Genomic DNA, 15,228 nt, shown 5'->3' with positions numbered 1-15,228 from the left:
CCCTCTGGCCTCACAGCTTCCTTTACCATTGGGGTCCATTAGCAGGTTCTCAGGTCGTCACCCCAACAGGCACAGATGACCTTCTGGCCACAGGTCCCACCTCTGCAATGGGCCTCGGCCAGACGTTCACAGTTCACACTCGCTACACCTTTGGGTTTACCGGCCACATCCCCCACCCACTGATCCAACTCACCACCAGTTGGTGATCAGCTGACAGAACTGCTCCCCTCTTTACCTGAGTGTCAAAGACAAAGCTCTGATGACACAACATCAAAGTCCATCATCGACCTTTGGCCTCAGGTGTGCTGGTACCAGGCACACCTGAACCTCTTTATGTTCAAACATGGTGTTTGTTTTGGCCAATCCATGACCAGCACAGACTTCCAATAACAAGACACCACACTGGTTCAGATCAGACAGGCTGATCCTCCTGAGGACAGAAGGCTGGTGCATTTACTGGAAATTAGACCAGACAGGGAAGTCAGCGGCAGGCAGAGTTGGCAACGGGATATCAGTGCTGGAGAGTTTTTCACGAGTTGCAAAGAACAATATGAGGAGCAGAGGTTTAAATAGAGGCTTGATTTGAGATGAGCAGCAGCTGTGTGCACAGCTGAAGGGAGTTGGCTGAAGAGGAGGGAGTGTCTGGTATGGAGGAATGAACAGAAACCTACTGAATGGGCGCGGGGACACATAAACCCCTACACTACATTAAGGTGGGGATTCTTCAGAGGACACAAGGTTACAAGGTAACTGAGAGTGTTAAGTGTAGTGTATAAAGTGCAGCAGTCACAAACAGCGATTACAGTCACCATAACAACCTTTGATATATTTTGCTAATTAGTGCAGTATGACTCACACACACACACACAGAATATCATTTCTCTTCATAATAAAGGCCCAAGATGGTAACCTTAATGTAACAGGAAACAGGACAGTCAGAATGAGCCCCCACTGGTCACTGTGCATGAGCAGGAAACTAGGGATGCACCATCCAACAGTCACAGTGTCTCAACAGGAAGGTCAGGGTAAGGATATTGTTTTCCAAACAGAAACTGTTTTAACTGGGAAGTCAAGATGAGGTGATGGTTTCAAAATGAAAAAAGAAAAATAATATTTTACAAGTCAGATTTAGATTAAGGGAAAAAGATAGATACATTTCTTCTTTCACAATATTAAGGCATTTTATTTCTACTTTGCACAGAGAAGCCAGATTTAAATTGCTGGTTTACAAGCAAAATGTTCTTCAATCAATTTTCAAAATGCAACAAAACATATGATATCAACATTATTCCATGATATTGCTGATTGCTCTCATTGAGCCATTTTTAATGTCTGACATTTTGTCCTTCTGTTTCTCTGACTGATGCAGTGTGTGGTCTATGGGCCTCAGTGATACAGCTCCTACTATTAATACTTACACACTGTTCTTGTTTGTAATATTATGACTTAATTCTCTCTAAATTGTGACTTTATTTTCAAAATATTTCAAAACACTTTTACCAAAATTCTTCTTCAAAAGAAATGTTTGGGGTTTTTTTGTAAACTAAGCACTTTATTGCTGTGATATATTTTTTATTGTATGACTATTTTCTAAGTATTACAACTTAAGTGAGAATGAAAAATGTTGAAACATCGGTCAAATATATATTTAAAAAGAATGCAAAAATAAAAATAATGAATCATTTTGTCTGCACTGTCTTATACAAGTTTCCTTACCACCCTAAGAAAGGTGTTGGCAACCTCACCACTAGATGCCATTAAATCCTACATGCTGGACTGTAATGTTAGTTAGTTAATTTATTACTCTGTGTTTTCAATGTGAGTTTTTGAAAGGTTCTGTTGTTCTTACTGGTCTTATTTAGTTTTTCATGACTGTGCATCTTGAATCCTTGATTTGTGCATGAAGTTATGGACGATCCTGGACCTGATCTGATGCAGATTCATGCCGTAGATAATTGGGTTGATGAGGGGCGGGACCACCAGAAACTCTGTAGCCAGCACGTTCTTCAGTGCCTGCAGTGTACCGCTGCTGCCATAACGAGAGTACATGATGTCGAACACCAGTGTGCTGGTGAAGACAAGCAGCGTGATGAGGTGCGGCAGACATGTTTGAACAAACTTCCTGCGGTTGGAGCGCAACCTGAGCGAGGCTCGGACCAGGTGGGTGTAGGACACCAGGATAAGTCCGGTCTGAGAGACGTGCGAGAACATCAGCACGAAGCCGTAGATGTTGTTGATGGTCGTGTCGGAGCATGACAGCTTCACCACCTCCCAGTTGGTGCAGAAGATCTTTGCGACATGACGTCTGCAGAGCGTCAGGCTGGCGGTTAGAGTGATGCCAACCACTGTCTCTAAAAGTGTAAAGCTCCAGGTGAGCAGCAGCAGCTGCACCACCCTCTGCACCGTCATCAGTGTCTGGTACTGCAACGGCCTGCAGATGGCCAAGTAGCGGTCGTACGCCATGACAGTCAGACTGGTGAACTCACAGAAAACATAAAAATAAACAACAAAAATTTGAGTCAAACAGCCGGTGTATGTGATGACATGAGAGTTGGCCAGAAGGTCGTGAAGCAGCTTCGGGTAGAAACTCGACGCACCACAGATGCCGTTAAAACAAAGGTTACACAGGAAGATGTAGATTGGCTCATGGAGCGATTTCTCCAGACACACGGTGACGATGAGCGTCAGGTTGACGAAGATGGTGAAGAGGTACGATGTTAGAGCAAAGGCAAAGTAGATCTGACGGTTTGTCAGAGAGTCGTTCAGACCCTGGAGCACAAACACCATCTCAGAGTTATTCTGCATCATGTCAGCTGTCATAAACCTGCTCATCACTGTCACACCACCAAACAGACAATAATGTAAGGTTCAAACTTATAAATATATTATAAAATCTCAAGTAGCACCAAATGTTCATTTTCAGTTCATAATGATTCTACAAACAGTTCAGAATGCCACAGTTTATAATGCAATGAAAGAGAGAAAACAGCAAATTCACAGAGAACTGAAATCAGAGAATGCTTTTGAGTTTTTAATTGATGAAAAACTTTTCACTGGAGGGAAAAACTTCCCTTAAATGAGCTTTAAACAATTCACTAAACCTTTACATGTAAAATAAGTGTCCATTAAACATGTCAGTGACATACAATCAACAACGTCATCAGTATGAGTTATTAATGTTTTCTGATGCTGTTTGTTCAAAAATGTTAATTTAAGATCAGCTGACAAACATAAAAATGCAATTTTTTCATCAGCAGGATAAACAAAATTTTAAAAAGAAATAAAAAGATGAAAGCAGACTCATATACAGATCAGATTCAGTTGGCTTTTAACGCTTAAAGTGAATAATTCCCTTCACATTTATTATTTAGTATTAAGTACTTTTATGCTGTAAAAAAACAACAACTTTGCTCTACAGTTTTGTTCTGGTGAGAAACAGAAAAGCAGCAAATCTGTAAAACAGAATCAGCATCTTTTACCATCAACAGATCAAAATGTGTGACTGATATCTGTTCATGTGTTCTCAGCAAAGAACAGGGAACATGTACAGTACTTTAGGATTTTATAGTCAGAAACCTGCCAACTGGAACAACTCAGTCAACAGATAGTGAAAGACAGAAGCTGTGTGTAACTTCAGTGTAGTTGAAATTGAAAAACTTCAGGTCTTTCCTATGAAATATGTTGCAGGATTATTGATCAGGAAACATTACAGCTTCAGATGAAATCGTCTGAGACAGTCTGTTCTCATGTGTTTCACTCACGTTTCAACACATTAAACAGCAGAAATCATCACTGACTGAACACTAACAAACCTGGAAATAGTTCAACTGTGATTTAAAACAATATAAATCCTTAAAGTCAGCTCAGAACCACAAGAAAAGGCATCAAATGAGCATCAACTGCAAACTCTGTTAACCAATCTGAGGCACAGAAACTTATTCACAGACATGTTGATATAAGACATGAACGATCCTGTTGGGTTAAAAGTAAATGAAATATGTTCAGTGAATCTGCTTAACTAGCAGATTAGATTGTTCTCACTTGTACCTCAAAACAACAACAAGAAAAATAAAAATACAGCTTAACAAAACCAACAGTCAGCCTGCAAGAGAAGGAATTAGACACAACAACACATCACGGCTCACATCACAGATCAGAGAGAAACTATCCACCACTGGAAACAGATGATTGGAATTGCCTTTCGATCAACAAAAGCAGCTGACCCGAGTTTCCGGGTGACAAAAGTCAGCGAGCAACAGTTCTTATACACCTGAAAACTGCAGACAGACAGGTGAAGAGCAACGTTTGATGACATCAGAGAGGAGACTAAGGCCCTGCCCCCTCCTGATGAACGTGCCAGAATATTAAAACAAAACTAGAAAACTGTCCACTGTTTTGGACAGTTTGGAGACACTTCCCATTCATTTTTTTAAAATAAGAAATGGATGTAAAAACAGAGTGCAAAGCTGTCATCAAAGCAAAAGTTGGCAAATTTGAAAAAGAATATCAAAAGAGGAAAAAACCTTTGCACACCTGTAGCTCGACAGGTGAGAAAATCATGGGCCGACAATAAAAAGCACACTGTCTTGTGCACTTTCAATAAAGATTTATTGCAAGTGCAGAAGACAGTGTGAGAGTCTTCTTGCTTTTTAAGAATCTAAAATATAAATATTTTTTTCACATTTTATGATAATCACATAATTTGGATGCCTCTAGTATTAATCTACAATGTAGAAAAATAGTACAAATAAGGAAAAACCACTGAATGAGAAGGTGCATCCAAACTTTTGACTGCTACTGTATTCATTGATGACTTTGAAGGAATTTAATAAAATTTATTAAATGTAGTTTTTGGTGAAATGGAAGTTATCACTATATTGACGTGTGATTCCAGTGAGAGACATTTTGTCTTCACTTAGACACGTCACTTGTTACAAAGGAGTACAGAAGACTGCTACACAGAGGCCTGTAAAGGAGCATCAACCCCTGTTGGTAGACCTTCAGACCATTTTGAGGCGAAGGCTAATAACACAGAGCTGAAAGATGTTGGAGGGAGAGAGCCAGAAGTTGGGGCTCTTTCATGGCCAATAACTTTGACTTCACAAACGAACAGTGGGACAGAAGCGGAACAGGAACCTGACCTGCTCAAATGAGGAAATTGACCCCCACATTCAAAACACCCACTGTGATCCCTGCAGACAGAGGAACTGAGTCAGTGTGACATCCTCATAGAAAGACCACGTCCCACCGTGCACTTGGACATCAGGGAGAACGAAGTCCAGGAAGTTGTGAAGAAGCCAAGATCCAGCTCAGCCATAGCATAGCAACGCTCCTACTACTGCATAGCAGTGGAGGTTTCCAAAAGAATCAACCAATTCAAGATAATCTCACTGCTGAGCATGACAAAAAAGATCCTCTTCAGCATCATATTAATGTGGCCGACTGGCTTCCTCTCAAGAAACAGCTACACAGATACATCGGTGCAAAAGTCATCCCTTGAGTGTTGGTGTGTCTAGAACACACTGGAGTGGTGACCCAGCCTATCTGTAAAACTTGGGAGAACAAGAGAGACCTTAAGGTGCTGGTCCAAGCAACCATGACCAAGTACCATGTGACAAAAAAAGCTTCTTCAGTTCTGGGACACGTACGAACAGCTGGTCAATGTTGCATGCGGGGCTGAAGAGCAACATGAATGCCCATTGAGGTAGACTGCAAATGATTTGGGGGACACTCACTCCACAAAGTCACAGAACTGATGAGGAGCAGAGTAACCAAGAACACCACCGAAACTGCTGAGAAAACCTTTAGGTGGCCCTGGATCTAAAGAGGAGGTTCATGGGGACCAATATGCTACTCTTTCTTGTAAAATTCTGCCAACTTTTCTTTTACAATAACTGTATGTCTTGAAATGTTTGAACTCATTTCTTAAAATGATACAACTTAATTTTTCTTAGTAACATTGCCACTTTCTATCTTCGTCCTTATTCTTGAAATTTTAACACGTTTTGTAATTTATGACTTAATTATCTGAAAATAGTGACTTTTGATTTTTCAAAATATTACACATTTTTATAAAACTTTTTCTGATACAAATACGTTTTTTTTTTCTTAAAGAATAACTAACTGGAACATATTACTTGATCCTTGTAATATTTCCTCCTTTTTTGTATGACTTACTATACTGTTTACTGTAACTACAGTGATATTTGTGATGGAAAAACTTTCCCTTAAATTTAATCCAATTTTGTGACTTTTTTTTTCCTTCCTCCAACTCAAAAAAAATGAAGAAAAACAAATATGTTGGGAACAACTCACAAGATCAGAGACATAAAGTGATTCTAGTTTATTTGTACACACTGCAGTTTACATTAAAGTTCATGTTATATATTTTCATGTTAAATATTACTGTTTGTGTTCCACTCAATACTTAAGTGTTTCCCTGTAACTTTACTGGATGTACAAAATTTATTTAATAATTTATTTTATATTTATTATGAATTTACTATTTGTTGATTACTACTATTACAATATATCCCTACTGATATTACTGACATAATTAATCAATATTGAAAATCTGTTTCTCATCAGGTGAAGTTTTCAGGTGACTGAAAAGCAAAGACATACGTTCAACCACTACTTTCACCTCAGTGTGTAACAGTGTGGAAACTTATGTTCATCAGTCTGAAGCCTCCAAACAAGTTGTCAATCAGTACAATCATTTTTTAGTTTAATTAAAACATATATTAATATAATGTGTTCTTTTCAGTGTCAGTTTTGGGATTTATCTGTTGTTCTTCATGAAGGTGTATCATGGATCTCTGGTTTGTGCATGAAGTTATGGACGATCCTGGACCTGATCTGATGCAGATTCATGCCGTAGATAATTGGGTTGATGAGGGGCGGGACCACCAGAAACTCTGTAGCCAGCACGTTCTTCAGCGCCTGCAGTGTACCGCTGCTGCCATAACGAGAGTACATGATGTCGAACACCAGTGTGCTGGTGAAGACAAGCAGCGTGATGAGGTGCGGCAGACATGTTTGAACAAACTTCCTGCGGTTGGAGCGCAACCTGAGCGAGGCTCGGACCAGGTGGGTGTAGGACACCAGGATCAGTACAGTCTGAGAGACGTGCGAGAACATCAGCACGAAGCCGTAGATGTTGTTGATGGTCGTGTCGGAGCATGACAGCTTCACCACCTCCCAGTTGGTGCAGAAGATCTTTGGAATGAGGTGTCCGCAGAGTGGAAGTCGGGCAGTCAGGTTGACACCCACCAGTATCTCTAGTACCGAGAAGCTCCAGGTGAGCAGCAGCAGCTGCACCACCTTCTGCACCGTCATCAGCGTGTGGTACTGCAACGGCCTGCAGATGGCCAAGTAGCGGTCGTACGCCATGACAGTCAGACTGGTGAATTCACAGAAAACATAACAGTAAACCCCAAAAATTTGAGTCAAACAGCCGGTGTATGTGATGACATGAGAGTTGGCCAGAAGGTCGTGAAGCAGCTTCGGGTAGAAACTCGACGCACCACAGATGCCGTTAAAACAAAGGTTACACAGGAAGATGTAGATTGGCTCATGGAGCGATTTCTCCAGACACACGGTGACGATGAGTGTCAGGTTGACGAAGATGGTGAAGAGGTACGATGTTAGAGCAAAGGCAAAGTAGATCTGACGGTTTGTCAGAGAGTCGTTCAGACCCTGGAGCACAAACACCATCTCAGAGTTATTCTGCATCATGTCAGCTGTCATAAACCTGCTCATCACTGTCACACCACCAAACAGACAATAATGTAAGGTTCAAACTTATAAATATATTATAAATGTCTCAAATAGCACCAAATGTTCATCTTCAGTTCATAATGATTCTACAAACAGTTCAGAAACACAAACAGATTATTTTTATAATGCAGTGAAAGAGAAAATACCAGATCCACAGAGAACTGAGAGAGTTTTTAACTGATGCAAAACTTTTCACTGGAGGAAAAACTTCCCTTCAATGAGCTTTAAACAATTCACTAAACCTTTACATGTAAAATAAGGGTCCATTAAACATATCACCTCAACACTGCTGCCTTAAATACATATACATACAGTTAACAACAATATGAGTTAATGTTTTGATTCTATTTGTTTAAAAATGTTCATTTAAAATCAACTGACAAACCTGAAAATGCAGCTTTTTTCATCAGCAGAATAAGCATAATTAAAATGAAAGGGTGAATGCTGACTCCTATGCAGATGCACATTTCTTATATATACAAACTCTGAGGCAGTTTTACAATATAAGGCAAGAACTTTGCTCTACAGTTTTTATCTGGTGAGACACTGGAAAAAATCTGTAAAACAGAATCTGCATCTTTTACCATCAACAGATCAAAATGTATGACTGATATCTGTTCATGTGTTCTCAGCAAAGAACAGGGAACATGTACAGTACTTTAGGATTTTATAGTCAGAAACCTGCCAACTGGAACAACTCAGTCAACAGATAGTGACAGACAGAAGCTGTGTGTAACTTCAGTGTAGTTGAAATTGAAAAACTTCAGGTCTTTCCTATGAAATATGTTGCAGGATTATTGATCAGGAAACATTCAAGCTTCAGATGAAATCGTCTGAGACAGTCTGTTCTCATGTGTTTCACTCACGTTTCAACACATTAAACAGCAGAAATCATCACTGACTGAACACTAACAAAGCTAGAAATAGTTCAACTGTGATTTAAAATGACATAAATGCTTAAAGTCAGCTCAAAACCACAAGAAAAGGCTTCCACTATTCACTGTCAACCAATCAGGTGCGCAGAAATTGTCAACTGAGCTTTCTATTTCAATAATTGAATCAAATACAAAATCAATGATTCTCCCAGTATTTTTTTTTTCTCTCCAACCCTGCCCACTTGCAGCGTCCACAACATGAAAAAAAATACTGCAAAGATGAAACTGCCTCACTTACTGGCTGTTATATAACACTTGAAACCATATAGGCTTTTTAAAGAGGAAATGTAAAATGTAAAGTTGACAGACAGTTGTTACAAACATTAGCAGAGCCGTCAGTGCAAAAAAAAAAAAACATTTAAATTGGAACATTGAATCAAATCGTGACCTTAAAATCCAAAGTCAAATCAAATCTTAGATTTGGATCAGGAACAGGATCTACTGGGTTAAATTGTTCTCATTTGTACTTCAAAACAAGACAAATAAAAACACAGTTGAATAACTCAACAGTCAGACACAACAACACATCACAGGTAACAGAGAAACCATCTGAACTGCTGATCAATCAAGATGAGCAGCTGACCTGAGCTGCTGGGAAACAAAAGTCAGTGAGTAGCAGCTATTATATACCTGAAAACAGCAGACAGGCGACTGGTGTTTGAGGACATCAGAGAGGAGGATGAGGCTACGCCCCCTCCTCATGAACATGTTGGGCCTCCATATGAACTTTTTTTGTCCTTGACCTTGCATTGTTTATATATTTATTGATTGATTCACAGAACAGATACATATTCAAGCTGAAAGCAGCTTTACGATGTGAGTATCTGTGTTTATAACTAATGCTAATTTGCTAAACCTGTCCCTAGAAAGGCTTTTATGAAAATAAGAGATTGGAACAGTGATGTAAAAAAGAACCGAATACAACAAAATTTCTTAAAACTAAGTAAAACAGCACATTCCAGATCAACTATATATATTTTGTTCATTATTTTGTACAGTGTGACGGTGCACTTGTCAGTTCCTATTGTGTACTCTGTTTCTGCTGTCCTCTTGGCCAGTTCACTCTTGAAAAAGCGATTTGGATCTCAGTTAGAGGTGTTATAAGGGTTTCAAAAGGTTTCTTCTTGAAGAGCTGAAGTTCTACCTAAAAGTATTTGGTTTGTCAGGGGTTCTTCATAAGACTAGGCCATGGGTCTGCAACATACAGGCCCTTTCCACCGACACTTTTAGCCACACCGAGCCAAACCGTACCGCACCAAATTGCATTTCCATTATCAATTTCATTGCACTGAGCTGTGCCGACCCGTTCTCTGCAGAACCTCTCATAGGGTGTTCTGAATGACACCTTTCAGAGGTAGATCTAGGTATAACCCTTTGTGATGGGTTCAAAGTAGAACTCTGACAAGGTTTCAAGTGAGAACTTTATAAAAGGTTCTACCAGGAACCAAAAAGGCCAAAGACCCTTTTATGGTTCTAGTTACCATCTTTATTTCTAGTTCACCCAATTGGAATGCATGAAAGCCATTGAATAAAATTTTCCATTAAAACAGTATGGTACAAAGAAACCTTGACCTGGATTTTTTTTTTTTTCAATCTTTCAGCCACAAAACTAATAATGCCTTTAAACACGTGTTTTCCATAACATGTCCTATCCTCGAATGGTGTCATGTAACCCAAAATCCTCCATAAATCTATATATACAAGACATGAAGTACTGTTAACTTTTAAATTTTAAGTGTTACAAAGGTCACCATTAGACTGATGGCTGTCCCGTGTCTTGTAACAATTCCTGTAGCATGTATTTCCTTGTCGTGATAAAATATTTAAATAGTGAAGCAACTTCCTACTGTTACTGTTAAAGAAAAGCTAATTTCTAAACACTTTTCTTCACTCAAGTTCTCAAACTCCAAATAAAACACCTCAGTGATACTCAAGAAGGAAAACTTAGACACAAACTAAGTCTATTCTCAGTTTGTGCAAAAGCACCAGAGAGGCTGCTGCTGTTGCAGAAAGTTACATCACTGTTCCAAGTCCCTCAGGTCAAAGGTCATTTCAGCCAGTCAACATGTTTGTCCCTGAGGCGTCCTCACATTAGTCACAGTTTCTATTAATTCCCTCTGAAGCAAATTACAGTCAGAGCTGTTGACTTGTGAGACCAATCAGCCTGAGCAGACCTCAGCAATGACTTCACTGGTCTACAGAGGGCTGAGGATGATAATGACCTCCCCTCAGACCGCTCTGTAACGTCATGCCTTGAGACGGACAGATGAGTAATGATGTTAAAGAAAGTATACAACAAAGTTTTCTGAAGCTCTGAGTAGTTCTTTGCAGTCTTTCATTTCTCAGAAAGTCTCCGTCCAAACAAGCATATCGAATTAATTACATTGGTACTACTGAGCACCAATTCACATTAATTCTATTGGTGCCAAATTTTCATACCTGGAAGCACATCTGGCTGAGAGAATAACGGAAAGCGGCAGCAGCTTATTTCAGTCACAGAGCGCAGTGAGTGAGTCAGGATAAGGGTGAACTGAAAGCAGTCACAAGTTTCAAAACTCAACACAGACAAACATGCTGCAATATGTGAAATGTGAAATGCAAAGCTGTAAGGTCAACAAGTCTAACAAACAGTTCATCTAAAAGCTGAACAGTGCAACATTTTTCATATCCTACAAGCTAAATCCCCCACAGCAGCTACACCTTACATTAGTATGCCTGCAGCTGGTATCTAAACTGTGTAACTTATCATTATCTCTCTACAGATAAAAAAAAAAAAAAAACTTTAAGTGAAACATCGACATCTTCAGGTGATTAATTAGCTTGTTGGACAAATTGTTGTTTGAGAAAACTGGGCTTAGCATTTTACTAGCTAGTAAGGCTAAGTTTAGCCAACACTTCAAACGCCAACATGCTATTCAGTACACCACAACAGTGTGTGAGATTTCATATTACGTCCAAAACCTTTGCATGAAATTAAAATTCTTGAATTGCGGACTTTAAACAGAGAAATATTAGAGTATGAAAAAATCAGTGTTGCTCTGATGACAGACTGACAGGCTGCAGGTTGTAGAGTATCAAAATATTCAAAATAAATAACAATGTTGCAATTTAAAAGTTTGGTCATATTTCTTCAATTGGAAATTACAGAGAAAAAAAAGGTACAGTCACGGTTAACAAAATCAAGGTATCATATCAGGACCATATTGGTTCAAATGTGAACGGTACCCAACCCCATTAATGATGAGTGTTTAAATGTAAACCTTGTTATTAGGCATTATTGCAGTACTGCCGTAGGTACCTACAGTAATGTCAATAATACAACAATACCAAATATTTGACTTGAAATGATTCTAATTCAGTACATGATATCTGATAGATCAGAGGCAGAAATGTCTACAGAGGACATTAACCTTGGACAAAACCATAAGACCTACAGAGTGGACAAAATACATTTACAATGAAATCTTAAATACTTCACTTTAATTTAGTATACAGGTTTGCAAATTTCTAATCTACAGTGATATTTACTGGGTCAGGAGTTATTATATTATGTATTATAGACTCACTCTGCACAATGCTTGTGTATTACAAATCTATAAACAGTTCCAAAACTACAAACTATGATTTTACCAACAGCACTTTTAAACATTATTCCAGCATCACAGTCGCATTATTTTTAGCCAGAGACATTACGTTTACTATGGGGACTGCTTTGTCCCCTAAATTTACTGTGGGAGTCAGTGTGCCTTTTTTACTGGTCATTCTGTCTGACACTACAGAACCACAGTTTAGAAGTGACATGTAGCTAGTGCTCATAACCAAATGCTATTGATCTGTTAACTGCTGTTTATTTTAAAAAGCACCAAAATGAGAACCCAACTAACTGTAGCTTAGTACAATATTTACAGGCAACATTGTATTCAGCTACACAAAGCAAAAAATCACCTAAAATGCTGTGAAGGGAGGTGAAAATTAGTTTCATTTTCTGTGCAAACATACCACAGTCACAGACTGATGGGAGGAATACACATAGAAATTAGTAATTATTTTCACTATCAAATAATTGGTTTATTCCTTTCTTGATTAGCTGTTTGGTCTATAAAATGCTGAACAATGTTGATTAGTGTTTCCCAAAGTCAAAGATGATGTGGATGGTGGAGATGTCTTTGTCTGAAAACGTCTCTCTTTGAGTCTTTTTTTAACTTCTTAACTAAAATGTCCACTGACACCAGAAGCTTGTCAGAGAAAATGCAAGTAACACAATCACAGTTCTCGTTGTCGCCACATTATTTCTGTATCTATCGTAGCCCTGATGTCTACTTACAGTTTTTAAGATGCTCATATCAATTTAGTGCCAGAGCATAAGTAACTATAGCTGCACTGCTTCATACAATCATGGTCAGTCAACAGAAACTTTGCTAAGTTAAGTTCCTGTGTCTGTGCACAAGTCTGGGCCTTCCTTGCAATATGAAGGACAAAACTATGGAGACCACAAAAGATCAAGACTTGAACAGCTCAGACCTGAGACTGAAAGATTTTTAAAGAGACCCTCTCAACCCTGGTTGAGCAGTAGTGAACTATAATTAATCTCATAATTTAACTACAGTTTGCTTGTAGTTCAACTACATTTATTTGTGCATAGTGATTCAAGTAGTTAAACTACTTTGTTATAACTTAATATCACATTTACCCTGTAAATTCGATTTTTTTTTTTAAGTAGTGCTTTGCTTTCAAAGTAGCTTCAGCAACACAGTCAACACAATCAGTAATTAGTAACAACGAGGACATTTGATACTGAGAATTCTCTGCTGCTGTGGACATCACATGTTATTAAAGAGGCAGAAGTTTCGGAGTTTCAGCTCAGTTAGGACGACCTGGCAGTGTGGCAGGACTGTAGGGCCAACATTCATACAATGTCATAAACTGTTTCATCATTTCAAACTCAAGATTAATATTGACTGTAAGTAAGGGAGTGGTACATTTAGGGAATTTCTCACTTTCTATAAAACAGTTTTACAGTAAGTAGATATTATATTTAGCCATAGTCATTTTGAAGTTGAACTAGTTATAATTTATTGTGTGTTTATGTGTTTTGGTTGCACATTTTATGCAAAAGTTAAACTTCAAATCTGTATCACAATGTAATTTCTTTTAGTTTGTGCACCGAACGGCACTATGATAACTTTCCAGGCCAAAACAAAAATCATGTTAAACTCAACACAGGTTTCATACTTCACGCTTGCTGCCTACTTTGACACTGGGATTTTAAAATATGTATATTTTATTATCATTATGTCGTTATACATTCTAATTGTTTGTTCCAATGTTCTCCTCATTGTGGTTATCTGTCTGAACAGAAGTTTACATGAACCTATGTACATTTTTATGTGCAGCCTGTTTGTAAATGAACTGTATGGTAGTACAGGCTTGTTTCCACTCCTCCTGATTCAGATTCTCTCTGATATTCACACTGTTTCTTTTCCCTTTTGTTTCCTACAGATCTTCTGTGTTTATACGTATGTGTGTGTAGAATTTTCCAACTTAGCCATCATGTCTTATGACAGATATCTTGCTATTTGTTATCCTCTCCAGTATAACACATGTATGACATTTATGAAGGTTGCCGTGCTTATTGCAGTAACATGGTTATACTCTTTTGTCACCATAGTTATTTTGATAGCGTTGATTGCTCCTTTACAGCTGTGTGGAAACATCATTAACAAAGTTTACTGTTTAAACTACTCCATTGTGAAACTGGCATGCTCTGAAACCAAATCGAATAACATTTATGGACTTTTTGTCACTTTTCTCACAGTGTTTGGTCCACTAATTTTAATTCTTTACACCTACATGAAAATCCTTAAAGTGTGTTTTTCTGGTTCGAAACAGACGAGACAAAAGGCTGTCAGTACCTGCACACCTCACCTCGCTTCTCTGCTCAACTTTTCTTTTGGTGTTTGTTTTGAAATACTGCAAAGCAGAATGGATATGAAAGGTGTGCAGAGTGTGCTGCAAATTGTTTTATCAGTGTACTTTCTGACATGCCAGCCGCTCTTTAGCCCCGTGATGTATGGACTGAACATGTCCAAAATCCGCATCATGTGCAAAAGCCTGTTGTTAAATTCTGTTAAATGTAACAGGTTCACTGAAAGAAACCAATAAATCGATGCCTCTAACTCCACAAGAGGTGATACTAATGATGTTTCCTGTTAACTTTGTGCATGAAAAGAGCAAATTGTGTGGATTATAAAGACTTTATCTGTATATTCTAATCTGTATAAATAATGAATTATTTATACAGGTGTTTTTCATAAACAAAGGTGCAAAGAAATAAAATAGGGCAGTTAGAGACATTAGCATCTGATGCACTGTAGAAATAAAGAATTGGTTTTGACTTTAAAAAAGCCTCAAATTTTGAAGTTGGCTGAAACTGAAACTCTAAGTTTATTTGGTTTGAATCAATACAAAATAACCTAAAGTTTCCTGGTCAAAAATGTAACTTGACATGAATTCA

At 38.4% G+C, this 15,228-nt stretch overlaps 3 protein-coding genes across 3 annotated transcripts; 1 reads left to right on the top strand and 2 right to left on the bottom strand.

Annotated features, from left to right (window-relative positions):
- Nucleotides 1-1,571: 1,571 nt before the first annotated feature.
- Nucleotides 1,572-2,805, bottom strand: LOC146328634 (olfactory receptor 7G1-like). The gene has a single exon (XM_084716438.1). The coding sequence runs from the start codon at nt 2,803-2,805 to the stop codon at nt 1,867-1,869; it is 939 nt and encodes a 312-aa protein (XP_084572564.1). The 3' UTR covers nt 1,572-1,866.
- Nucleotides 2,806-6,795: 3,990 nt separating this feature from the next.
- LOC146328633 (olfactory receptor 4E2-like) lies at nt 6,796-7,734 on the bottom strand. The gene has a single exon (XM_084716437.1). It carries the CDS (start codon nt 7,732-7,734, stop codon nt 6,796-6,798), a length of 939 nt encoding a protein of 312 aa, XP_084572563.1.
- Nucleotides 7,735-13,889: 6,155 nt separating this feature from the next.
- On the top strand, nt 13,890-14,876 carry LOC146328632 (olfactory receptor 11A1-like). The gene has a single exon (XM_084716664.1). It carries the CDS (start codon nt 13,890-13,892, stop codon nt 14,874-14,876), a length of 987 nt encoding a protein of 328 aa, XP_084572790.1.
- Nucleotides 14,877-15,228: the final 352 nt, after the last annotated feature.

Source organism: Lutjanus erythropterus, chromosome 4 (genome assembly GCF_056507025.1).
Source record: "Lutjanus erythropterus isolate fLutEry1 chromosome 4, fLutEry1.hap2, whole genome shotgun sequence".
Classification (NCBI taxonomy): domain Eukaryota; kingdom Metazoa; phylum Chordata; class Actinopteri; order Lutjaniformes; family Lutjanidae; genus Lutjanus; species Lutjanus erythropterus.
This window is presented reverse-complemented; position numbering and strand designations above follow the sequence as displayed.